The 26,201-nt window shown below is 41.2% G+C and overlaps 1 protein-coding gene across 1 annotated transcript; it reads right to left on the reverse strand.

The window, feature by feature from the left end:
• Window positions 1-595: 595 nt before the first annotated feature.
• Window positions 596-25,507, reverse strand: hdlbpb (high density lipoprotein binding protein b). The gene is made up of 28 exons (XM_034856369.1): window positions 25,396-25,507; window positions 23,612-23,691; window positions 22,423-22,524; window positions 22,005-22,156; window positions 21,443-21,658; window positions 20,273-20,479; window positions 16,700-16,915; window positions 15,413-15,619; window positions 15,079-15,186; window positions 14,722-14,826; window positions 13,682-13,760; window positions 11,376-11,515; window positions 11,158-11,262; window positions 10,925-11,038; window positions 10,753-10,839; window positions 10,434-10,565; window positions 9,571-9,789; window positions 9,200-9,421; window positions 8,644-8,862; window positions 7,313-7,454; window positions 6,818-6,945; window positions 6,608-6,712; window positions 5,679-5,813; window positions 5,423-5,566; window positions 5,011-5,190; window positions 4,749-4,865; window positions 3,999-4,157; window positions 596-2,006 (listed from the first exon to the last, which is right to left on the reverse strand). Exons 3-28 carry the CDS (start codon window positions 22,496-22,498, stop codon window positions 1,914-1,916), a joined length of 3,807 nt encoding a protein of 1,268 aa, XP_034712260.1. The 5' UTR covers window positions 22,499-22,524; window positions 23,612-23,691; window positions 25,396-25,507; the 3' UTR covers window positions 596-1,913.
• Between the last annotated feature and the right edge of the window lie 694 nt (window positions 25,508-26,201).

The following is a 26,201-nucleotide window of genomic DNA, read 5'->3' on the forward strand; positions in this document are numbered from 1 at the left end:
ACAGACACTGATCTGCTGTATGACCCTGTTGGGTTGCATAGTCAATTTTTTTTTACTAATCTGTCGCCAGCTTTGACTTTTAAATTGGACCCTGAGTTTTGTTTTTCTTTATCTAAACCAATCTGGTCCCAAGCCCTTCCTGGCCCTCTCAAATAGTTTGACATTTTGAGAAATTTCCTTTCTTTGTGAGAGGTAGATTACTAGATAGAGATCAGAAGTGTTAACATTTGTTGAAATAACTGCAGGACATACCTTAACTAATACCACAACTTGTTGTTGATGTATTTCTGTTTGTATTAATATTACATGAACAAGATTTTACTTGTGAATTAGTATGTTTTAGAGGTATAGGCTCATTTTCTTTACTTTTCCCCCCAGCTTTCAGTCTTTATGCTACGCTAAGCTAATCACCTCCTGACACCAGCTCCATACTAATAGTACAGACTTGACAGTGATAATCTTCTTTTAATGGAAAGAAAGCCAGTAACTGCATTTCCCAAACTGTTAAACTACTACTTTAAGACTCCAGGCACAAGTAAGATTCAATTTAAATTATTCAAATCTGGGCCAAATACGTGTGCGACGTGTACTGTTACTGCAAAAGGGAAAAAGGGGCAACAAAGGTTTTTGCTACAAAATATCACTAAATACATGTGAAGCACTTGTATGAGAGGAAACAAAAGTGCAGCTGTTGCTATTGAGTTTGTTATGTGGGTGGGAAGGTCAGATTTAAAGCAGCGTTGTGTGCATCGACAGAAAAACTCAAGTGTTTATGACGAGCTTAGAGGAAGAAAAACTTCTAAAAGAGCTCTGAGGAAAGAGAGAGACAAACGGACAAAGACAATGTAAAAGTTTGGTTCAGCTTCATTAACTTCCACACACACACTCACACACATACATACAGTCTTCCAAATATGCCAGAAACCAACAACGAAAAATCCCACGGTTTAAAAAAATAGCGAAAAGTTCTTTGTACACTTACACATAACAACTTTTAACATGTCCCCAAACCCTGACGGACAGCATTCACTCCTAAGCAAAAGGTTGAAAGCATCAAGCTACAGTGAGTGCTTTTCTAAAAACGCATGATCACAGTAGTCCAAATAAAATGGCTCTTTTTTGAATAAATAAACAGTCAGCGCAGGACTCACATCTTTTGATTCATCATCACTTCAAAACAAAAGCTCCACAAAGTCGACTACAGCAGCTGTTTTAACTCCCAGCTCCAAAATAAATTAAAAGGGCAGTTACTGTACAAACACTTGTGGGTGAAAAACCTCTTCTGAACACACACACACACACAGCTCATTGGCTCACCTGATGCCCCACATTATTGACTGGAAAGATGAGCCAACAAGAAACCTTGTAAAAAAGACAGGAAAAGAACCTTAAAAGATGTAATTGTTGACAAACTCTTCTTGCACAGTCAAACAGACCTCTTTTTTTTTAGCTTAAAGATCCAAGATGGAGCTATTGTTTCTTGGAATACAAAACCACCACCGCCCTGAAAGCTTCAAGATATTTCCCCAGTGCTCTCTGACTCCACTTCTGATTCAGCACACTGACAAATTTAAACATTTTTTAAATATTTTCAAAAGACCGGGAAGGTAGTGCAACCGAGAGGCAGAGCAGGACAGCAAAACGATTAAGAGAGCACTCGATGTTCTTTTTTTAAAGCAGGGGGCATATGGAGGTGGAGGTACTAAGAGGACAAGCGGGGGAGGAAAAAAGAAGACATAGTTCTCCCAGAATTCATTGTGGCTGGTTGTGGGAGGACAGTAAAAGGAGTTTACAGAGAAAGAGACAGGCAGGAGGTCACCAAAGATGAGAGGAGGAATGGGGAAGGTGAGCAGCAATTTGATTAGAGAATTCTTTCGTCTCTCATCATCTACTTTACAGAAGTTTTTTCTTCTTCAGAACTTCTTCGGACCCCAGACAGACGCTTGCTTTGGGGCCACACCTGTCCCAAACGTGGGGAAATCTTCTGCACTGCTCATGTCAGGAGCCTGAAACAAACAGATATAGTATATTTAAAAACAGATATAGTATATTTAAAAAAAGTTATAGTATATTACATAAAAAGTCCTAGTATAGTATGTCTAAAAGAAGTCAAAGTATAGTACATAAAATATGTCATAAAAAAGTCCTAGTAAAGTATATAATAAAAAGAAGAAGACTACTACATACTCTACGTATGCTGACATCAGAATAGTATAGTACGTTGAAGAGGTAATAGTATGTCAAAAGAAATGTCATAGTATATTATATTAAAAAAAAGTCACAGAAAGATCATTGTTGAAAAAAGTCATGGTATGCTTTTGTGTGTTGAAAAAAAGTCACAAAAACGTCAAAGTATAGTATTTCAAAAACTCATTAAAAAGTCATAGTATAACAAAAAATTAATAGTATAGTATGTAGAAAAAAAGTAATAGTAAGTATGTTGAAAAAAGTGTCATAGTATAGTATCAAAAACTCATGCAAAAATTAGAGTGTATATGTCGAAAAAAAGTCATAGTTTAATATGAAGAAAAGTCACTAGCTAAGTGGATGAAGACTTGTCAAACAAATTATCTGAAGTTTGGTAAAAACAACAACATGTGAATTAAGTTAGTGAACGGCTTTAAAGTGAATAAAGACCTTAAAATTGACTTTAGACATTAAGGTGTTAAAGGTTTAAGGTGTTAAAATGCAACCATAAAATGACCTAAAACTTAATCGCAATTCATTATTTATTTGGCACATAAGGGTTTCCATCCGCGTTAATTGCATAAGCCGTATAAAAAATCAAGAGAAATTCCGATGAGACAGAATGTACTTCCTTTGAGTTGATATTCATGAAATTCCATCAAATTTTACAGTTTCCATGAAGCATTTTTCATTTCAATATCACTCAATTTAAATAAAAACGTGTGGATGGAAACATAGCTGTTGTGTAGTTTGACTAAAAATGTCCTAGTAATGTAAATGGACTGTTTAGCTTTTGTAGTCTCAACAACTAACAACCTTTCGATTGGCAGGCAACCACTCTACCACTGAGACACAGCCTCCCAAAGTCACAAAAACTTAATAAAAATACTTTTTAGTATTTGAAGAAAACTCATAGTTAACAATATAGAAAAAAGGCTTAGTATAGTATGTCAAACAAAGTCAAAAAAACGTCTTATTATAGTAGGTCAAAAGATTCATAGTACAGTAGGTCACAAAAGTCATAGTATAGTATGACTTTAAAAAAATATATAAAAATTCATAGTATTGTATGACTTAAAAAAAAAAAAAAAAAGTCATAGTATTGTATGCCTTTAAAAAATACATATAAAAAGTCATAGTATGGTATGACTTTAAAAAAGAAAAAGTCATAGTATTGTATGACTTTAAAAAACATTATAAAAAAGTCGTAGTATTGTATGCTAATAAAAAAGTCATGACTTTAAAAAATATAAAAAGTAATAGTATGCAGTATTCTATAGTATAGTACATGAGCGTTCTGTCAGCAGAAGATTGCTGCTCATCACGCTGATGATGCCCAAGGAGAAGGCCTGTTGTTTATGAGGGTTAGTTCAAAGCACAATGACTGGTCAGGTATAAAACGGTCTCGTTGTAACCTTGGGCTTGATCTCAAAACCTTCAGGTCTGAAGGCAAGAGCTGATCTAAGTGAGCTTTTGGCCAGGTAACAACACATCTCGCTTCTAAAAAAAAGACGGTCAGAAATGTATTGATCATAAAAACAATTCAGAGAATTTGTCAAACTATGACTATGACTTCCCTAAACTGGAACCGGACTAATTGCTAATCTGAAGCACGTGTTTTAATGCAGACACACATTTAAAATGTATATTTTAAAAAAGCCATGAAAAACAATTGTATAAAATGACATAAAAAGTCATGAAACTGACACAAAATGTTTGATACACTGCACTGATTTACCTGAATGCAATGCAAAACACATCACAGTGGTACATCATGTAAAGTGTTTTGCGCAATCTACATGTAAAACTACCTTGTTCCCTGCAGCATTCCAGGGGGCGTCCCGCACCACAAAGCCCTTAGCCGGACCCCCGCTGCTATCATCACCTCCTCCAGCCCCCCCTCCCCCTCCATAGCGAGACGGAGGCTTCATGTAAGCTGCCAAGGTCTCCGTCTCTGTCACGCTGAGCATCTGAGATTTTAAGAATGGAGGGAGGGAGAAGAGAAGGAAATTGCGCTTCTTACATTGCACTTAAAATAGAATGGAACAAAATGCCTTTATTGTCATCATACACATGTGTAGCATCTGTGCAACAAGATTGAAGCAACCCCTTTAAAGTGTCAACACAAAGTATAAAAATGTAAAAGTATAAAATGTAAGTAGTGCAGAAGAAGAATAAAAGAAAGGTGGGGATGTGGTGCCCAGATCCTGAGACTGTGTACATATATAAAATAGTAAGAAAGATAAGATAAAGGGTTTGTGTGCACACAATATAGTTATTGGTCTATCAAAAGTCCTGAGTATTAAATATTGCACAGTAATGAGATTAAGTGAATAAATATTAAATATTTCACTGTAATGAAATTAAATGGTTAAGTTTTAAATAATAAATGACTATTGCACTGTAATATGTAATATCATTACATATGTAAATGTAATGGTTAAATATTAAATATTGTACTGTAATGAAATTGCACAGAATTCCAGTGTCTTTTTAGCTTTACCAGAGAAACGCTAACGCTTTTAACTTGTGTGGGACTGCTACAGTCTTTGTGAACTCACATATTCCTCCTCCAGGTTAAGCAGGTGGTCAATGGCGTTGTCGACAGTCTCAGGAAGGCCCATCACCGTCACTTTGTCGGGCTCGTCTGAGCCAGGCTGAGGGAACCGGATATCCACCTGAACAGGACAAGACCAGGTAGAAAGAGGGCAGAGCAACAGATTTCAAACAAATCAAACTAAATATGACAATACAAAATAGAATCAGAACATTTCTCTCCATACTGGGAGTAAGACTTAAACTATCCCCACACCGACATCTAACCTTGAACTCCTCCATCAGCTTACGGATGGCTTTGCCACGGGCCCCGATGATGCGAGCGTGGGTCCTCGGGTCCAGGTGGACATCATGGCTCACCATCTCCTGCAACTCGGCCACCAGCTGCTGGATGGCTTGACGCGCCTCCTCAACATTACGCTCGTACCCTGAGATAACAATCAGATCCTGGGAGGGGAAGCCCAGGATGGGGGAAAAAAACAAGAAAATATGTGTGATTGATTGAGATGAAAGAGATGTCACATGTCAAAAGACAGGAGAAGCCATGCAAATTGGACAAAAGAGAAATGTTAAAAGCTTAAGATAAAGCCAGTTTTAGAAGAGAAAACAATTAAAATGCATACAAAATATTATATGGGAACTTTTTTTTTAATCAGCAGTAACACCAACAAAAACACACCTGCTGCTCGTCTCCTTTGTCGGGGAACTGGATGCTGACGTCGTGGTCTTTCCTGATCTGAGAGATGACCGCTCCTTTGCGGCCGATAATCTTGGGATGAAACTTCGGCTCTACAGACATGGTAACCTTGAAACTGCGCAGGGCCTGAAAAGGAGACAGGGCAGCAGAGAACTCAAACACCCAAACCTAGTTATTATTTTACTGTAGAGATATCGGAGACTCCCAAATACCAGGAAATATTGTTTTGTGTGTGTACCCTGTCTTCCTGCTCGGCCTGCAGTTCTTTGACCCTCTCGAGCAGACCCTGTTTGGCTCGCTCCACGTTGGCTACCAGGCCCGTCACCTTGATCACATCCAGCTGTTTCTCCGGCTGCGGAACCCAGATGTTCACCTGCACATGCAAAACAAATTGCAATCAATCAGAGATGACTTACATTTTTGAAACCCCCTTTACTTAGACTTCAACCTTTTTATCAATACACCGTAACTACTGCTGTCAGTTAAACACGTTATTAATGGAGTTAACGCAAACCCATTTTAGTGGCGTAAATTTTTTTTTTTTTATCGTGAGATTAACGTTCTTTTTGGCCTAGCAAACTTTGCACTTTTTTCACATGCTGGTGCAACAGCTAGTAATTTTAGAAAAACTACAACACTACACCGGATCTAGCAAACCGGAAACAAAACAACAGGAACGCCGCACACACACTATTTGGGCTTGTGAGCCGGCCAAAGAGTAGTAACGTCACGTTTTGATTGGATGGCGAGCGCGAGACGACAAAATGGACGCCAATAAGATTCTGAATGGAAAGTTTACTTTTAAAAGTCAAAGTATTTTTCTCACCCTTTTAAGTATTTTTCTCACCCTTTCATTGATGGACAGCGTTACATTGAGTGAGAGATTATCACCAAGTGAGAATGTTAATGTGAAATTGAACACTCCAGTAGGCTATATGCTGAAGGGACAAAAAGAAATCAAGGGACATTTAAAATAGATAAAAATGTGTGATTAATTGCGAGTCAACTATTATATTAATGTGATTAAATATTTGAATCGTTTCACAACACTAAATATAACCAATTGAATGCATCACAATAACTAAGCATGTTTGAAACACAGAGCTTTTGACCTGCAGATTAAAAGGTGGCATGGCCAAAAGATGGCACCAAAGAGTAAAGGCTAACCTCGTATTCCTCCATCATCTTCCTGATCCCACTGCCCTTCTGGCCAATGATGTAGCGATGCAGCTCATAAGACACTTCGACGTCCTCCGTTATGGGCACCAGTGCCTGAGGGAGAAAGCAGTGACAGGATTATTATTGAGGACATGGAGGATAGAGAGGATAAAAGAAAAGACTGCATCATGTCTGGAATTGAAGTGAAATGGCGCCTACCAGCAGGGCGGCTTTAGCTAGTTCACACTTCTCTGCACGCCCAGCAATAGTGATGATGTCACACTTGCGGGGGACAAATTCTGCCTCTGGGCTGACCTCACCGTTTTCCTGCGATGGAGCCTCCTGACCTGTGATTACACCATATATATACAAAAAATAGATTAAAAGACAGTGTTTGGCTTGCATGTAAACATATAACTTTTCATTAGGATTACTTTTTCCACATTACAGATTATAATATCACATATTAACCTATGAGTAGTGAAGATCAACCTGAACAACTTGCAGGTACAGAAGGAGCAGCAGGTGGTAATTCCAATCTAAAATGATCTACAGTGATCAAACTGTGTTTTTCATTAATATTAATAATGTGACACTAGTACTTGTACTTACAGGGCAATATATTCTTATTTTCCTGCTCTCTTTGAGGTGACATTACAACAACATTGACATTATAGTTGCAGGTACACTACTCTTGTGCATTAGGTTTCTGACCTGCAGCGCTGTCGTCTCTCTCGGGGAACTTGATTTGGACCTCGTGCTCCCTGGTGATGTACTGAATGCGGCAACCTTTAGGCCCCATGATTGCTCGGTGGTAGCGCTGAGGGATGATCACCTCCACACTCACCTGGGACTCCTGCTCGTGGGAGGGGAGGAAGAGAGGAGATAGCTGGGTGGATTGCTTTCATCACTTCTGGATGTGAAATAATTGGGCATAACACGACATGTTTGTTGCACTCAGGACACAAGGTTAGCTGGAATGTCCTGTTTTGCCTCATATCTTTTATTTAAAACTATTGGCAGTCAAATTAAATTTAACCGCCTTGACCTGAACACTGATATAAAAAGGTCCCATGACATGTTGTTCTTTGGATGCTTTTATTTATACCTTAGTGGTCCCCCAATACTGTATCTTAAGTCTCTTTTATATAGGCCTTAGTGGTCCCCTTACACTGTATCTGAAGTCTCTTTTATATAGGCCTTAGTGGTCCCCCAATACTGTATCTGAAGTCTGTTTTATATAGGCCTTAGTGGTCCCCTAATACTGTATCTGAAGTCTCTTTTATATAGGCCTTAGTGGTCCCCCAATACTGTATCTTAAGTCTCTTTTATATAGGCCTTAGTGGTCCCCCAATACTGTATCTAAAGTCTCTTTTATATAGACCTTAGTTGTCCCCTAATACTGTATCTGAAGTCTCTTTTATATAGGCCTTAGTGGTCCCCTAATATTGTATCTGGAGTTTCTTTCCCGAAATTCAGCCTTGGTGCAAAATTACAGCCACTAGAGGCAGTCCCACAATGAGCTTTCCTTAGTTTGTGCCATTTCTGAGTCTGTAGCTTTTGAGGAGGAGAGAGGGGGGCAAGGTGGAGGCTGGGGGTGTGGCCTTGACCAACTGCCACTTTGCTTGTTTGAAAGCCATGATGTCTCTCTCTCATGGGTGGGCCAAATTATCTGGGGTGCAGAGCAGAGAAAGGAGAGGTAACCTTGCCCTTTCTGACCTCATAAGAAGATTCCAGATTGGCCAATCTGAGCTTTCATTTTCTCAAAGGGCTCGGTTTACACTTATGACCATTTCTAACCACTGGGGGACCATAGACAGGCTGGGGGAACTCATATTAATGTTAAAAACCTCATAAAGTGAAATTTTCATGCCATGGGACCTTTAACCTGTAGTGGTGTCTCTTGCCAGAGGTCGCTTCTCTTTATAGGCAAACATAATTCTTCTGGGCAAAATTGATCAAAATGAAAAGATTTTTTTAGTTTTTTTAATGACTTGAATTTTACTGTGTATTTTTGTAAACTTTTCTCAAATGTCCTTTCTTACCAGGTCCTCGATGATCTCCTGGATGCGTTTCTTGGCGGCCTCCACACAGTCCTTGGCTCCCTTCAGAGTGACCCGCTGACTGTTGGCTCCGGTACGAGGGAAGCTCACGGCTACACCGCCGTACTCCTCTGCCAGCTCCCGCAGCACCTGGCCTCTCCGACACACGAAGTGGCGGTGGTGGCGAACGTCTACTACCATGCTGTCCTCCACCACGTCGTCCTGGAGAGGGAGAAAACAGGAACGGGGAGTGGAGGGGTTATTTAGGAATATGACACCTAAGATTTAGGGAGGCTCTATCTTTTTTATTTTATTTAGTTTTTCTAATTGTTTTTATTTAGTCTTTTTAGTTTTGGTGGATACATAAAAAAATCCCAATTTAGCACTTTTTGCTTTATTCTGTGCAAATAAATTAAAAATGAAACGCAATAAAAAACGCTGATAAACATATTTCAAAACAAAAACGCAAAAGAAATATACATTTTTAGCAGAAAAATATACATTTAAAAATGATTAAAAAGTAATTTGTACATCAAGACAAATGCAGTGCAGTGATTACCAGGTTTTTGACTAGACTTTCCAGCTCCTTCTGGGCCTGACGGACAGCTTCCTCCTTCCCTACGATGGTGATCAGTTCCTGCTCGGTGTCATCTGGCGATGGGAAGATGATGCGGGCGCCCGTCTTGTCCCGCACACGGCGAATATTGGCCCCTCCCCGGCCGATCAGGAATTTATGGTACTCTGGTTTGGCCTGAAGCTCAGCTGTGAAGTTGTTGACTTGCTGAAAAGCGCAGGAAGGAAGGAAGGAAGGAAGGAAGGAAGTAAGGAAGGAAGGAAATGACAGGGGACAGGAAAGGGATGTAAGTATTATCTTCAGAGTTAGTGACTTCTAAACTATTGTGTTAATTCAGCTTTTCTGCCCCCACCAACCTTCTCTTCAGCCAGCTGCAGCAGCTGTTTCTTGGCCTTTTCCACCTCACCGACGGGCCCTCTGATGGTGACCTTGTCTGAGCCAGAGCCCTCAGAGGGGAAATGGATGTGGACGCCGCCGCAGTCCTCCATGATGGAGCGCACAAGGCAGCCCTTTGAGCCAATCAGAGAGTTGTGCAGCTTGGCAGGGATGGCGACTTCTGTCTCCTTAATGTTGGCCTGAAGGGATGAAGAGACAAATGAGAGCAAGGGAGAAATTGAGGTACATCAACATTTGCAGCATTTTGTCATTTGTCTGGTCGCCTCATGCAGACTTAAAAGGTCAATAATATTCACACCTGGTCTCACAGCTTCAATTTGGGTCTAAAACTTATAGCATGAGTAGTCATTTTTGGATATATTTATATCAAATACTATCAAATTCACTTTAGGAACAGGAGTTTGAAAAACGAAATCTTAACTCAAGGTCCAGTTACTAGCTTTTTCCAGAATTTTTTTAATTTATTTATTATTTGAGGGCATGTTCTGGTTTTACAAAACAGCATTAGTGGAAATATGGCAGCAAATGAGGAAGACAGAGATGCAACAAGAGTGTGTGTTAACTCTGCGTTTGTATGCTAACTGGATAAGATCATCTAGTAAATTAAGTGTAAAAAACAATACAGAACTGATTTATTTTTTACTGCTTAATTTATCAATTTTGTCAAATCACATCAATTGTTTTTTTTTTAATTAATTACAATAAAAGTAATTTATGGGGAGACAATGACAGAAGATCAATACATAAGAAAAAATTAGATTTTTTTCCCCAGAACCCTGGAAGGTGTAACAACAGCTGACAAAACCAGTCTGATGTCTCTCACCAGTTCTCTCTGGATGGCGAGGATTCGATCTCTGGCTGCCTCACAGTTGCTCTTCTTGCCTGTGATGATGATCATCTCGGAGTTACTGTTCTCTGTCGGCAAGTCGATCTTTGTGTTGGTCTCTTCACGGATCTGGTAGCATTAACAATATCTGTTATTTTGTGCCTTTATCATAATGTAACATTTGCTCTGGCAACAGTTTAAATACGGATTTTGGCCACAGTGTACTGTTTCCAATATTTGTTGTTACATGATATGGACTGAAATGGATGCCTATTTTGAAGTTTTGACATTTTCAATGTGCACTTTAAAGTCTCACCTTTTTGATGTTGGCGCCGCCCTTACCAATTATGTTTTTGTGAAACTGCTTGAAGATGGGAACGGAGAGCGAGAAGCTATTCTCAATCTGAAAAAAAAGAACGCTGCTATGAAGTTAGGTTTGAAAAGAAAGAAAGTAAAAAGAGGCAAAGATAGAACATGGTGGGTCATACCAGGTCAGCAATAATTTTCTGGAGAAACTTTGCACATTTCTCCACCTCGTTCTTCGGCCCTCTCAGCTGGACTACATCATTCTTCTGTGATGGGTCGGGGAAGTTGATAATGACCTACAAGCAAAAGAGATAATAATCATCTAAATAAATTAGAAGTGCATCAAAACAAAAATATTTTACCAATGATGAATGGGCAAGATAAAGTACAGTGAGGGTCAGAAAAAAACGTTCACCTCAGGGAACTTGTCTCGAACTTCCTTGATCTTCTCTCCCTTCTGGCCGATGATTGTCCGATGGAACTTCTGCTCCACAATCAGGTCTTTGGTACGCTCGTTTTCCTGAAAATTGGAGAAAGAAAAAGTGTGAGTTGGCCAGTTTGGAGTCTGTGTTTGGAGTTTTTGTTTTTTGGTTTATGCCAACTAGCAGAATGAATGAATGAATGAACTCTCACCATTCTCTGGACCATCTCAATGAGCTCTCTGCGTGCCAGCTGAACTCCTTTAGGGTCTCCCTCGATCCGGACCAGGCCACTTCGTTCAGAGTCCTGGGGAATTCGTACCAACACTTTGTACTGCTCCTTGATCCGGTTGACTGTTGTAAGGGTGTGACAGAATACATCACATTTGTTGTGGTGTGGTGTAGTTTTGTTAAAGCTCAATTGTGTAATTGTTTGAGTTTCAAAAACGTTTTTGTTCTTTCACAAATATGTGATCTGGAGCATCACGCCTATTCTCTTGGATATGTAACGAAGTCGCCAAGGAAGTTAAAAAGATAATTAAAAGGACAGCGCGACAGGCAAAAAAACAAGACCAAAGTATTTGGTCAATATAGTTAATATTGGAGTGGCTTTTCCAAGATCGAAAGAGCGCATCCATCTTCATCTGCTTAACAGAGGACCCCAAACTTCCCTTTCCCGAGCAACATTAACCAGCTCTGACTGGGGGATACCAAGGCATTCCCAGGCCAGGTTGGAAATACAATCCCTCCACCTAGTCCTGGGTCTTCCCCGAGGCCTCCTCCCAGCTGGACATGCCTGGAACAATTCCCTAGGCAGGTGCCCAGGAGGCATCCTTACCAGATGGCCAAACCACCTCAACTGGCCCCTTTTGATGACAAGGAGCAGCGGCTCTACTCCGAGCTCCTCACAGATGACTGAGCTTCTCACCCCTCCTGCCTCTCACCCCTTCAGCCCCCCTCCTGAGGAAACCCATTTCGGCCACTTGTAGCCTGGATCTTGTTCTTACGGTCATGACCCGGCCTTCATGGCCATAGGTGAGGGCAGGAACAAGAACTGACCGGTAGATCGAGAGCTTTGCTAAACTGATATAACAAATTGATAAACTGAATGTAATACCGCACCTTCTGCAAAGATTCTCCGATCAATCTCCCGCTCCATTGTCCCCTCACTCGTGAGCAAGACCCCAGGGTATTTAAACTCCTTCACTTAGGGTAAGGACTCATTCCCTACCTGAAGAAGGCACTCTATCGGTTTCCTGCTGAGAACCATGGCCTCAGATTTAGAGGTGTTGATCCTCATCCCATCCTCTTCACAATCGGCTGCGTGCACTACGTACTGTCATGCATAGTGCGTAAATTTCGACAGAGGAGTGTTGTCTCAAATTGCGCACTGCCATGTGTACTTATCGGAAATGATGATCACATTTTATCTCTTCTTCTTCTGTAACATTGTGAATTTCACCGAGGGAGAGCATTCAACTCTGCTATTGTTTTTGGCACTAGATCAACGTCTAGGATACTTTTCCTCGCGTCAATGATGAAAAACCTTGTTACCTTGTAATATAAACGTAATCTTATATTTTGTGATTTCCCTGGCACATTACACAGACAACATTGAGGTACTGAGAGCTCATTTTGGTTTCATTGACATTGTTCATACTGCTCATATTTGCTATAATGCTTCATACTAACAACACAGACAGCTGTTGACTCTCTCCTATACTGTAAACATTGCCTTACACTATTAATCTCAAACAATATACAGAATAAAGATAGCACTGATGCTTTACTAACATTACCTTACATATGTATAGGAACGTGATAGCTGATGTTAGCAATGAAATGGTACCAAAATAACGGAATGGAAGTACACTGGAAGGAACTCTCACGGATGCTAACTTTACGTTCGGCCACCGCAGGAGTTTAAATGCAATCGGAATAGGAGGGGCTATAAAGAACTGCTACAGACTACTAATTTTTTCTATTTTTGTTATTTCCACTCTTCATTCTAACCCCAACCGGCCCGTCAGACACCGCCTACTAAGAGCCTGGGTCTGACCGAGGTTTCTGCCTAAAAGGAAGTTTTTCCTCGCCACTGTCGCACTGTTGCTTGCTCTGGAGGAGACTACTAGAACTGTTGGGTTCTTGTAAATTCTGGAGTGTGGTCTATCTGTATAGTGTCTTGAGATAACTCTTGTTATGAATTGATACTATAAATAAAATTGAATTGAATTGAATAAAGTAATATTCAGTTTGTTGTCTAATACAATTTCACTGCTAGATGGGAGAAAATCCTACACAGTGTACCTTTAAGTACGTTTCATCTGAACCCAGAATTTGATGCACGGTCTCTTAACTGGCTGTCCACTACTGTATCAGTGGACTGCTGACTAAAACAACTTGGCTTAAAAACAACAGCAAATAAAAGGCTGGTCTCACTGGCATTTGAACTCTAAATTCCAGAAGTGTTTATGACCCAGTTTGTTTCAGTTGAGATCGGCAGAGCAGTAGCGTACTCACTGTTGGCTCCGTTCTTTCCGATGAGGTGTCTGTGGAAACGCTGGTCTATGACAACTTCAGTGTAGTCCATCCTCACCAGCTGGACACAGAAAGGCAAAGGGTATTTGTCACTGAATATGTTCCCAAAGATATAGCACTGAACCCCATTAAAAATCTATCTATTTTCTTTCTTTTTCGGTATCTCTCAAGTTTTGCCAAGTGTCTTTATTCTAAGAGTGAATAGAAGTGGACATCCAAAAACCATTCAAACTGAAACTAAAACCATTAAGAATAGAGTAGTAAGGATGTCATCTTATCAATCATTATGTTCTTTCGCCAGAAATGAGTGCCGTCTTTGAATTTAAAAAAAAAGATAAGAGCATACACTGTACCAGTAGCTCTCTCTCTCTTTCACACGTAAATGTGCTGTATTTATATAGCGCTTTCCAGTCTTAACAACTGCTCAAAGCGCTTTTACATCTACAGGAAACATTCACCATTCACACACATTCATCCACTGTGGCCGGGGCTGCCGTACAAGGTGCCACCTGCTCATCAGATAAACATTCACACACATTCACACTCCGATGCGCAGCATCGGGGGCAACTCGGGGTTCAGTGTTTTGCTTCGACAATGACTGCACGGGTGGGGATCGAACCACCATCCTTCCGATTGGCAGGCAACCGCTCTACCACTGAGCCACAGCCGCCCCTGTACGTACTCTCTTTGTCTTTCTCTCTCTTGGGTGCATGCTGTCTAGAGGCAATTACAACTATTCAAACTGATGATTATAGAAAGAAATTGACAGCCACCTGCATATGTACTCACAAAATTAACCTGTGCACCGTTAATGTTTCATAATTGTTACTTTTTAGGCTTGCACCACCCCAAACCGGTACCCCAGTGTTGGTGTGGACAGAGGGGATACCTCACACCACAGATGAACGATAACATCATCCAGCGGACTAACTGTGTGTGTGTGTGTGAGTGTAAGTAGTTAGTTAGTTAGTTCATGTTTATTGTCCCCATAGGGAAATTAGATTGCAGTAAAAGTACTCACCAGGTCTTTGATGATCTCTTGTATTTGGGCCTGAGCCTGTTCCACCTCCTCTGTTGGCCCCTCCAGACTAATGCGCTCCTCGCCGTCTGTAAACTCTATGTGAACCTACACACACACATACACAAACCACCCTTTGCTGATAAGCCGTAGTGTCACAGTAATAAAAAAACACATGTCAGTTCAAGTATCCTCTGCCATGCTGCTGTAACTTCTCAATTACCCCTTCTTCTTCACCTTCTACATGATATGGACTGCATAAAGTACTCAATCGTTTTGCACAAACAGCATACAGTGTGTTTTATCTCTGGTTTCTAACTCCAATCCACTCTTTCCTCCCCCTCTCCTCTCTCCCCTTACCCGTGGTAGCTGCTGTGTGATCCGCCCGATGTTCTGTCCTTTCTTGCCGATGATGAAGCGATGCAGCCAGGCCGGAGCTGTCACCTCCACCACCATCACACTCTTTGCCTGCACAGGGACAAAAGGCTTTCAATTTCAAATTCAATTTAAATTCACAACCTCACTGCAATCTCCAAATAAGCAGCGGTTACAGACTAATTCACCTATGATAATAACTGGCTGGAAATGAGTCCCATTTCCAAACTACTACTATATTCTGACTACATATAATGTGCGGTCACAACAAACAAACACATAATTATCATTCTCTCTCAACCTTCTTTCTCCTCCTCACCTTTGCGTACACCTGTGTGAGCGCTGGTCCCAGCTTGTCAGGCTCCCCCCTGAGGATGATGGTCTCTGAACTGGAGTCCAGAGGAGGCATCTCCACAGACACCCCCGTAGTTTCTAGGATCTCCTGCAGGGTGTTGCCCTTTGGACCTATAATGTACTTATGCTGAGACTTCTTTACCTCGACGGAGATGGTGGTGGTCTTCCTCTTCTGCATGGTGGATGGGGAGAAGATTGGAAGAGATGAGCAAGAAAAGAGGTGAGAGGAAGGACAGCGGGAGGAAGTGGAGAAATTGAGACGCACAGTGAGGAAAAGTAAGACAACAGGGGACATAAAAACAGATGGCCGACCGGAAGCAGAAAGGACAGAGCAGATGTAAGTTGGCGTGAGAAGGTGGGAAAGAAGGATTGAGCAACAAGAAGACAAGAGGAAATAAGCTTTCAAGAGGTAAGCAGAGAGGCAGTGGACAGAAAGCAAAGGGCAACAAAGAAAATGTTTGATTTACCTCTCATGCATATGCACTAAATTAAATTTGCATTCTTATCCTGTTGTTCTCTGGTGGAATCAATTTTCTCTCCACATTATCTCTGGCCTGCCTATCACCAGCCCTCATCTGGCAAACACACTTCCTCTGAAAGTTACATCCATCTTTGATAGTTTCTTGTGTGTGGTAGAAAATAAGACGCTGATGTTAAAAACACAGTTTTTCTCACTGCACCAAACGTTACTATGACTGATGAGGTTTAAGATCCAGGAGGCAGAGCACACATGTGGTTAAAGATAGTGTGGTGGAGAGAGCCACAACGTTACTATCTGCCATCACATGTACAGTGCCATAAAGCCCTAAACTAAACCACAGCAGGTCATTCTGGGTAAGTCTAGCACTCTTAATTTCACTAACTCTATGTGATCTAATTTTCTTTTTTCAAAATCAATCTCTATAGCCAATTAAGTCAGTTGGTAGAGCATACATAGAGGTTTCTTCCTCAATGCAGAAGGCCCAGGGTTCGAGTCCGACCTGTTACGGTTTCCTGCATGTCTTTCCTTTCATGTCTGAGCTGTCCTATCATTAAAGGCAGAATAATCTCTATTACCTCTAGCTCCCCCAGTAAGAGCGTGCACACCATGTATGCAGCAGCCCAGGTTTGAATCCAACCTGTGGCCTTTGCATGTCATCCCTTCTCTTTCTCTCCCCCTTTCCTGTCTATCCACTATCGCTGTCGAATAAAGGGAAAAGCCCCAAAAAAGCAAAATAATCTTAAAGAAAAATAATCGTTTGAACAAACGCACCTTGTCGTCGTAGATGGCTCGGATGCGGCAGAGCGCCAGTGCGACGGCCTCCTTCTCCCCGGTGATGACGATCTCGTCCTTGGGTAGGCTGGGTGGCGGGATGCTGATGCGCGCGCCCGTCTCCTGGCTCAGCTCCTGCACCAGCCGGTTGTGGGGGCCGGCGATGAAGGGATGGAAGGCCTTTTCCAGGGACAGACGCTCCACTGCACGCTTGTCCTGGTGAGCAGGCGAGCGTGAGGAAGAGAAGACGGCAAACAGAAGAGTCCATCAAACAATAGAAGACCTAAATAGTAGCTGCCGTGCTTAGAGAGGCAATAAACACGGACCTTCCTCCACAGCGCTGCGGAAGAGGGTCCGGATAGTTCACACAACATTCCAGGATGGAAGAGAAACATGCTCTGGTTAATTGGCATGTCTTTAAACCAATCACAATCGTCATGGGCCCCGGTGCCGCTGCAAAATAGGCTCGGGAAGGAACTTATTTTGGTGGAATGTTTGTACATTCCAAAGTAGTTTTAGTCGTGCAACAGAAACCTCAGATTGGACAGATAGGCTAGCTAGCTGTCTGGATTTACCCTGAAGAGATCTGAGGAGCAGTTAACCATAGTCCTCAGAAATCTGTTTAAATTCCAACACAAAGAAAGAGTAAGGTCATGGACATCTGGCCGAAAAGAAGTAGATATAGACAAGAGAGACATTAAAGTACAGCATCAAAACCTAGTTCAGCACCAAAAATGTTAATCTTCAGCTCTTAATAGCCGGGTCACAGCCGATTAAATTACTTGATGAACGTATCACGAGCATTGGGTCCTATTTTAACGAAGCAGGCCGTTTTCAAACCGTGACGTCTTAGTGTATTACCAACAGAAAACTTGGAAAGGGTGGTCCCAGCTCTTTTCAGGTCATTGACCAGCTCCTCCAGTGTAGTTCTGTGCTGATTTCTCACCTTTCTTAGGATCATTGAGACCCCACAAGGTGAGATCTTGCATGGAAGCCCAGTCCGAGGGAGATTGACAGTCATGTTTAGCTTCTTCCATTTTCTATTGACTGCTCCAACAGTGGACCTTTTTTCACCAAGCTGCTTGGCAATTTGCCCGTAGCCCTTTCCAGCCTTGTGGAGGTGTACAATTTGGTCTCTAGTGTCTTTGGAAAGCTCTTTGGTCTTGGCCATGTTAGTAGTTGGATTCTTACTGGTTGTATGGGGTGGACAGGTGTCCACCCCATACAACCAGTCTTTATGCAGCTAACGACCTCAAACAGGTGCATCTAATTTAGGAGAATAAATGGAGTGGTAGTGGACATTTTGAAGGCAGACTAACAGCTCTTTTATGGTCAGAATTCTAGCTGATAGACAGGTGTTCAAATATATTTTTTGCAGCTGTATCATACAAATAAATAGTTAAAAAATCATACATTGTGATTTCCGGATTTTTTTTTTAGATTATGTCTCTCACAGTGGACATGCACCTACGATGACAATTTCAGACCCCTCCATGATTTTTAAGTGGGAGAACTTGCAAAATAGCAGGGTGTTCAAATACTTATTTTCCTCACTGTATAGTTTTGGGCGTAACATGCAATAAACCAATCAGAGTTTCATCTCCCATTCCCTTTCCAAGCAAGGCGCGTTTGTACCTTGGCGCATTGCTATTATAATGGTGAATTTGCTAAGCAGCTGCTTGTGCGTGAAGTGTGAAAGCAAAACATTTCATATTTCACATTGTAATTTAAAAAAAAAATCTTTTGCATGTGTATGTGCTTCTGCGCTTCCATAGTTTGCAAGCACTGTGCACGAGCCTTGGTGCATTTTACTAATACGCTGTGAACATCTCATCACTATCTGCCTGTCCCCTGAACACACTGTAAAAAACATCTCCTCACTATCTGCTAGCTGCCTGTCCCCAGAACACACTGTAAAAACAACTCCTCACTATGCGCTAGCTGCCTGTCCCCAGAACACACTGTAAAAAACATCTCCTCACTATCTGCCAGCTGCCTGTCCCCAGAACACACTGTAAAAATAACTCCTCACTATCTGCTAGCTGCCTGTCCCCAGAACACACTGTAAAAAACATCTCCTCACTATCTGCCAGCTGTCTGTCCCCAGAACACACTGTAAAAATAACTCCTCACTATCTGCTAGCTGCCTGTCCCCAGAACACACTGTAGATAACATCTCTTCACTATCGGCTAGCTGCCTATCCCCTGAACACACTGTAAAAAACGTCTCCTCACTAACTGCCTGTCCCCAGAACACACTGTAAAAAAATATCTCAATATCTGCTAGCTGCCTGTCCCCAGAACACATTGTAAAAAACATCTCCTCACTATCGCCTAGCTGCCTGTCCCCTGAACACACTGTAAACATTTTTATATAGAGCCAATAACCGACAAAAAGGATTTGGGGGTGGGGGTTTTAGAAGGGATGGGGAGGGGACGGGATGAGGAGGAGGGAGGGGCAAGCTAGTCTCGTTTTGTTTGAAAATACTTTGAATGTCAACAAGAAGTAACGTCACCCAACATTGCTTAGCCCTCTGGGACCGAGACACTCGCCCACGCGTAAAAACAGCACCTCTGATTCATAGTTATATAATTAATAAACCATTCAAGCTAGCAACTTACCAATGGTTGTGTCTAAAAGGTAACGAGTTAGCGGTTACGGAGGTCTCTTCCGGGTCTTTCTAGCCTCTACAGGTGATTTTCTATTGAGCCTGGAACTTCCAGCCTCTTTCGGGGTTGTTGGGCTTTAAATCCAAACAGTTACATCCAAGAGTGATCCACTTAATATGCATAATTCATCGCGTTTTGGCTCATTTCTGCCGCTAGCTTGCTGCTCCGTCTCTCCTCTCTGTTGTTTAGGGAAATACAGGCCCCAGTATGCCCATATATGGGAGACAACGTACAAAAAGGCCAATAGGCTGTATGGAAGGCCAAGAGGCGCACATTTATGACACGCATTTGCTTGTGTAGCATTGCTGTGGGTGTAATATAAATGCATATGACATTATTATGTTATTATTGGCATAAGTAAATATCATGAGAGCAAAAGCGTCTTGACTTTCTTTGAAAAAATTTATGTATTTTGTCAACTGTATAAGTTATAATGATTATTTCTTCACAGTGGGACTCCCAAGACATATGAGAGGTGTTTTAGAGAGTAAAATGGCTTATGTATTACTTATGTGTCTGTGATATCTTATCATGTTCCGTTTTATTTATTTATTTGTCTTTAAGGCCGTACAACCATTTTTAACATGCAAGTGACCTCACTGCAACCCAAATATTCTGATAACGCAGTTCGTCCTGAAAAAAAATGATGTTCATAGCTTGACTGTAGACAACAGGGTTGATGTTTTACCAGCTTTTTTATAAAATAAATCCAGACGGACAATAAACTGTAAAAATTGCCTTGGAGTTCAGAGGGTTAGAGCACCTTTAAACTAGCAAAGACACTTGTGTCGGGGCTTGTGCTGTGCTGCGCTGGGTGCACTATAGTTAGCCCATAGGTCATTTAACCTTCAGCTACTTCTGGTTCCAGGCCTACATCTTTAAAGATCACATTGCACAGCTCACCTGTTCAGCAGAGATCAGAAGGATTTCATGGCGAGCCTTCTCGATGCCCTCCTTGGTGCCAGTGATGCGGATATTGGCGCTGGGGTCGTCAGGACGTGGAATAGCAATCTTGGTGGCGGTCTTCAGCTCCAGCTCCTGCAGCTTCTCGCCATTTTTACCAATGACAAAACGATGGTGCTCCTTGGGGATGGTGACCGTAGCTGAGGCCTGGGGAGAGAGGGAGAAAGAATGGAATATGGCCGTTTTTAGTCAGTTAACAAAAAAGAAAAACGCATTCAACCTTGCAAAGAGGACATAGTGTTTTTCCGCACTATTGTATCAATACCAACATCTAAACTATACAGCTGGACCTCAGTGCACCCATTAAAATGGACATCAGCATGTTTACTGCTTAAAACCAAAAGGCCACCCTCAGGAGCTGACGGTCATTTTTCAGCTAAACTTTTTGTCCTAAACTGGCATGCCTGCACAGATCAAATTCTTCAAGCTGCAGCTATAACTAACTTACCTATATCATTTTGTGGGGATATAATAAAAGTAACAGATTGTCACATTAAAACAGCTCTGATCCCATTCATTAGTTTAAGTGATGCGAGACATTCGTTTTCAAGGAAACATCTGTTAGTCCGTGGTATTTTTCGATTGGAAGACACTATCAACACAAAAAAAATAATCAAATTTTTATATATTTCAGTCATTTAAAATAGACTTGGTGAGGTTCCAAAATACTAGAATGTGTAATTCCTGAAAAAAAGGTCCTAAACAAACCCGCCATGTTTAAATAGTTTAGCCAGCATTTATCTTTTTGCTGCCTCCAGCTTCTTTTTGTCTTCTGGCCACAAGCCGAGAACGTTCTGTGTTTGTGTTGCGTTAGGTCACAGCAATTTCCTGCTATGATGACCAGCCACGCTCGCCTCACGCAAGAGGCGGTACTAATCTGCAATAGAAAAAGAAGGACGGGGTACCGCGGCCGAGTCGAGCCGAGTCAAGGGGAGTCAAGGCGAGTCGAGCAGGTAACCCCAGTATGCTTGGAAGATTACTGCTTAACTTTTATTTAGCCAAGGAAATAGAGCTTGTAGAGAAAACACCCCTGCACTCAGCATTCCACAACCAGTCTACAGTCTAAACAAATAACTACTACTATATGCAAAAAAACTACTGTGAATTTACTTGTGTCTGCAGGCGAGCTACGATTTCTTTGCGAGCCTTCATGACAGAGTCCAGTTTGCCGGTGACCATGATAGACAGGCCCTGGTCTTTGGCTAGGGACAGCTCAATGTGGGCCCCTGTCCGCTGCATGATGTCCAAGCACACTTTGGCCTCCTCGCCTTCCCCAAACTGGCTGTTGTCCTTGTAGCGACGCTCCTCCAGGGGCACATGAAACACCTATACCCAGAGCGGGTTAGAGAGGAGGTTCAAATTTCAGGCAATGCGTCTCATTCGATTTTTTTTTCGTAACTGGTGCATCCTATTGGCTAATGTGGCTTCTGTAAAATGTAGTCACAGTCAGAATATCAAATTGTTTTTGATGCATTTACATTTTTTGCATGAATGATAGTTGTTGATAAAGTCAAAACTGTTTGCAATAACTTGTGTATGTATACTGTGTGTATATATATATATATATATATATATATATATATATATATATATATACACACATATACATAACATGTGAATACTTGTGTATATTCTGTTGACTGTTTATGTATGAAGTCAGTGGCTGCCTCACCTGGGTGATGATAGAGGCTTTGATGGGCCTGATCTTGCTCCCCCAAGCTGAAGTCTGCTCCCCAGCCTTTTCCCCTGGTGCCCCCTTCTCCGGCAGCGGAGGGAAGGCCTCCAGGTAGGTGGGAATGTAGGCCTCATCCTCAGGGACGCAGCCTTGCCCGGAGAGACAAATATAAATAAGGCAAGGATGAAGGTAAAGATGGAGGAAGAAAGCAGTTAGTGTGAATGGATGGATAGAGAAGGATTATTAAAATTCGGGAAAATACAGTAATTAAAAATCATACCATCATGTACAGCACAAGAAAATTGAGAAGAGAAATCCAAATACGTTTCCCTCATTTCTAACTAGCTTGGGCCACTGAGGTGAAAGACTCCGTACAAACGTTAAAACAGGTAAGTAGATGACAGAAGGACGTTACCTGTAATCTCTTGGTCTTTGAGGCCACTGCGATGCTCCGCAAAGCTCTCCGGGGTCAACACTGCCACTGAGCTCATGGTTCAAGACTTATTCCGCTATTCCACTAAGACAGAGAGGTGGGGAAGGATGGAATAAAAAAAAGAATAAATCAAATCTAAAAAGAGGAAAAAGCCATCCGGAATACAGAAACTTGTTTCAAACTGCATCTTTTACATTGTTCTTCTTCCCTTTCTCAATTGCACTGTTTTATATTTGCTATGATTGCTCTCCAGAAGCCCCAGAAGATTCAACATGCCTCTGTGGCATTGCTACACTGCACTGATGCTGCGAGTTACACCTGAGATGCTCCAATTAACACTGTACAGGCCTTAGACAAACAAACGGTGGCCCAGAACCTCAGGGACAAGGTTATCACCAGTCAGATAGTAAGAGCTGTCGTAGTCTAAAAACAACTGCTGCTGCTGACCTTCCTTATGGTTCAGAATCACAGGATCTTTCTAACAGTGGGTCTTCCCTGAGCATTTATAAAATGTAAAATCCCAAAACTGCAAATCCTTGAACTGCTCTTCTGACTGTGCATGTGAGACCAACTTTGTGAACACAGAGACAGTCTTGTGATTTAGCGAGGAAATTGCATTTTTATGGCTACTAACTGCTAGTGCAGCAATAAAATATATATATATTTTTAAAAACATTTACGAGAACCTCATAAAATAACTCTCTAATTAACAGTTGACAGAGGAAATCCGGTTTTGTCTGTTACATCTCTTACTTGTATTCCTGGTTTGCACCTTTAAGATAAAGTCGGGATCTGAAATCAGTTGATGGGAATCCTTCCCTTTTACATAATATTTTTTGCTTTAATATCTTTGACAACCAATTTGTTTTTCTCACTCATATAAACAGGTATACAAATCCATCACCTCGCTGTGTGATACTTCTGGCTGAGAACAACACTGACTTTGAGTTATTATCTAGTATCTGTGACATGTTCCAGTAGGAATGTTTCTCCTGAAATGTTACTGTGTGATCCCAACGTATATTCAGATCATAACTGCCATGTGAAATCAGACCCTGCTGTTGAAGACACTGCTAACCACCTTTAAAAGCCAAGAAAATGTAACAAACAGCTGTAAAGTAGCTTAACTGCATAACGGATGTAATTTTGTACAAAGTGAGCCCAGGCTTACCTGCAAAAGGTCAATTGCCAGAGAGTCCGTCCAGTTAGCTGCTACCGTAGGCGCTTCAGTGTGAGTGTGTGTTTCAGCTCCTGGGTTGATAGGAGGGGGAGAAAAAGACTAAAAGTGAACACTGTAAATCAAAAAGCTGTACAGAATATAGGCTGGCTTAATAACACCCACACTGCACTGCACCTTACTCTGTCTGGATCTGATTCACTCTCCTCCATTCTCTTCCCCCTCCCCTCTCTACATGTCTCTGCTAGTCTTCCTTCTTTTATATAATGTAATGTCCCAGAAACTTTGAGAGTTAATCAATGGAACCACAAAATATGAGTCTATACTGTACTGGTTAATCAAAAGCTTGTTGAACTTGGTTTTAAATACAAATATAGATCCAAACGTTTTCAAAGATACCAAAAATGCCAGACTAAAGTTTTGGCAAATGTTTGTAAATTAATGCACAAAAAATGTGGAACATTTCCTTTTGATGGAAATGGTGCAGCCCAAAAAATACATGGAGTCTTGGGTTTAAATATTTCACTCAGTGAAACATCATACAACTATGATTGTAACAACCTTAAAGCTGTTTAAGGGGAATCACACCAGGATAACTGTATGTTAAGGGACATGGTGGAATACAACTAAATACAGTTACTCAAGTATTGTACATGTAAGATAATTAAAACTTCTATTTCACTACACTTCAGAGGCAAATGTTTTACTCCATCTATATCCCAATGATGGGAGCCATCTACAGCTTTTTGACATCAATAGTTTTTTTGCAGAGCATACAACTCCAATGAGCTTATGAAATATGATGCATATTTACATTATTATTAAACTACTAACTACTCGAAAGCAAATAATTAGCTCGACCTAAACCAAATACTACAGGAAAAGACTACTTGAACATGACGCGTTATAGCATTATAACTTAATGCAACTTGTCTCACATGAGTACTTTCACTTGCGAAACTTAATGTATAGGTCTATTTTGGTTTTAATGACACTTACGACAATTACACAACAACTACAATTTTGAACGGAGTTTTCAAATTGTATTATTATAGATTGGGGTATTGACACTTTTACATAAGGAATTGTATTGATCTCGATACTTCTTCCATCAGTTGTTGCGGGGGTTATAATTAAGAAAACTACAAACCCAAGTACCATATTGTAGCTCAGCACCTGCTAACACTTTGTTAGATTGCTAAAGATTATAATGAAATGCAAGAAAGCGAGAAAACTAGAAAGACGAAAGAAACAAGAGCCATTGGCTCGGTGCACACAATTTAACGCTAATTTAGTAAAGGCTGTGACTATCAATACCACAATGCTCTAGATATTAAATAAGAAATATAGATGGTGGTATTAACCCAAACGCGCACCGGGCCAGCTAACGGTTCTCTCTCTAGCCGATAGCAGCTTTATTGCTAGCGTGAGGATACACGCAAGGCTGGTCCCGTTAGCTTGGGCTGTTAACCTCTGCAAACGTAGGCGAACAAAGGGTTTCAGACCACAGTTCGCTAAGCTAACACACATCGCTGTGCTCCGACCTCAGCCGGGGATGATTAGGCGCAAGGACCTTCTGATAATCGGCTAAAAAACAAGCCAGGCGGACAGATAACCAGCTCTAGCTCTCCAGCTCCGGGGGCGCTAACCTGTTTTACCCATGGTGCTTCTTGTTATAGTGGAACCGGCTTTCTTGTAACAAAACCTAGACTCTAACTCCATTCACGATATTCAAATTTATATGAAAAGCGAATATTAAATAAATAGAGAATTCCTACCTTTCAGAGAGAAAATATAGCTGAGGGTGTGTGTTTGACAGGTGATGGTGTAAACACAGATGTGATTGGTCTAGGAGCATTTCCTCTGCCGGCGGAGCGATACCAGCATGCACTGCGACTCACCGAGTATAAAGGAAATGCCGCAGTATCTTTTCGCAACAGGAGCATCCTAGTTAAATAGATCCACGTGTGATTTTAGTCCTACTCTATTGTTTACATACTCGAGTGTTATATTTAGATGTAGAAACGTCACATGTTGTGTTTGGGATGGTAATCGATAAGTGATAGAGTTTTTCAACTTATCAGCCTTATTAAAATCTCACGTCCATGAAACTGACCGGGTCTACTTATCATTCATAATGGCAGGTGTGCAGGAGTCAGAGCGTCATACTTTTTCTGAAGTTATAAGCCGCCTAAATATTGTGGATTCCCAATTTTACCAGGAAAAACTAGATGATATATCATTAATGATTAAAAAAAAACCATCTCAAATAAACTAATATCTGAAGACTCCAATACGTTTTCTTCATGTGTGTTCCAATCTAAGACGCTAGGTGGAAGTAGAATACAGAGGTTAGGGGAGGGTTGCAGGCAGTAGCCAAGCGCCTCCTTCTGTGCACCTGCTATGGCATGTAATGTACTGTAAGAGTTGGCTATATACACCTCATAATTTAATGTTACAGGCAGTGTTTACCCCAGCATACTAAAAATAATATGATTTTTATTTTTCATTATTAGTATTACCATTGAATGAGTAACTGTAATATACATATATTTTCCTGTTCTGTCTGTTTTTTGTTTTTTGG

The sequence above is a fragment of the Etheostoma cragini genome, chromosome 19 (assembly GCF_013103735.1).
Source record: "Etheostoma cragini isolate CJK2018 chromosome 19, CSU_Ecrag_1.0, whole genome shotgun sequence".
Lineage (NCBI taxonomy): Eukaryota > Metazoa > Chordata > Actinopteri > Perciformes > Percidae > Etheostoma > Etheostoma cragini.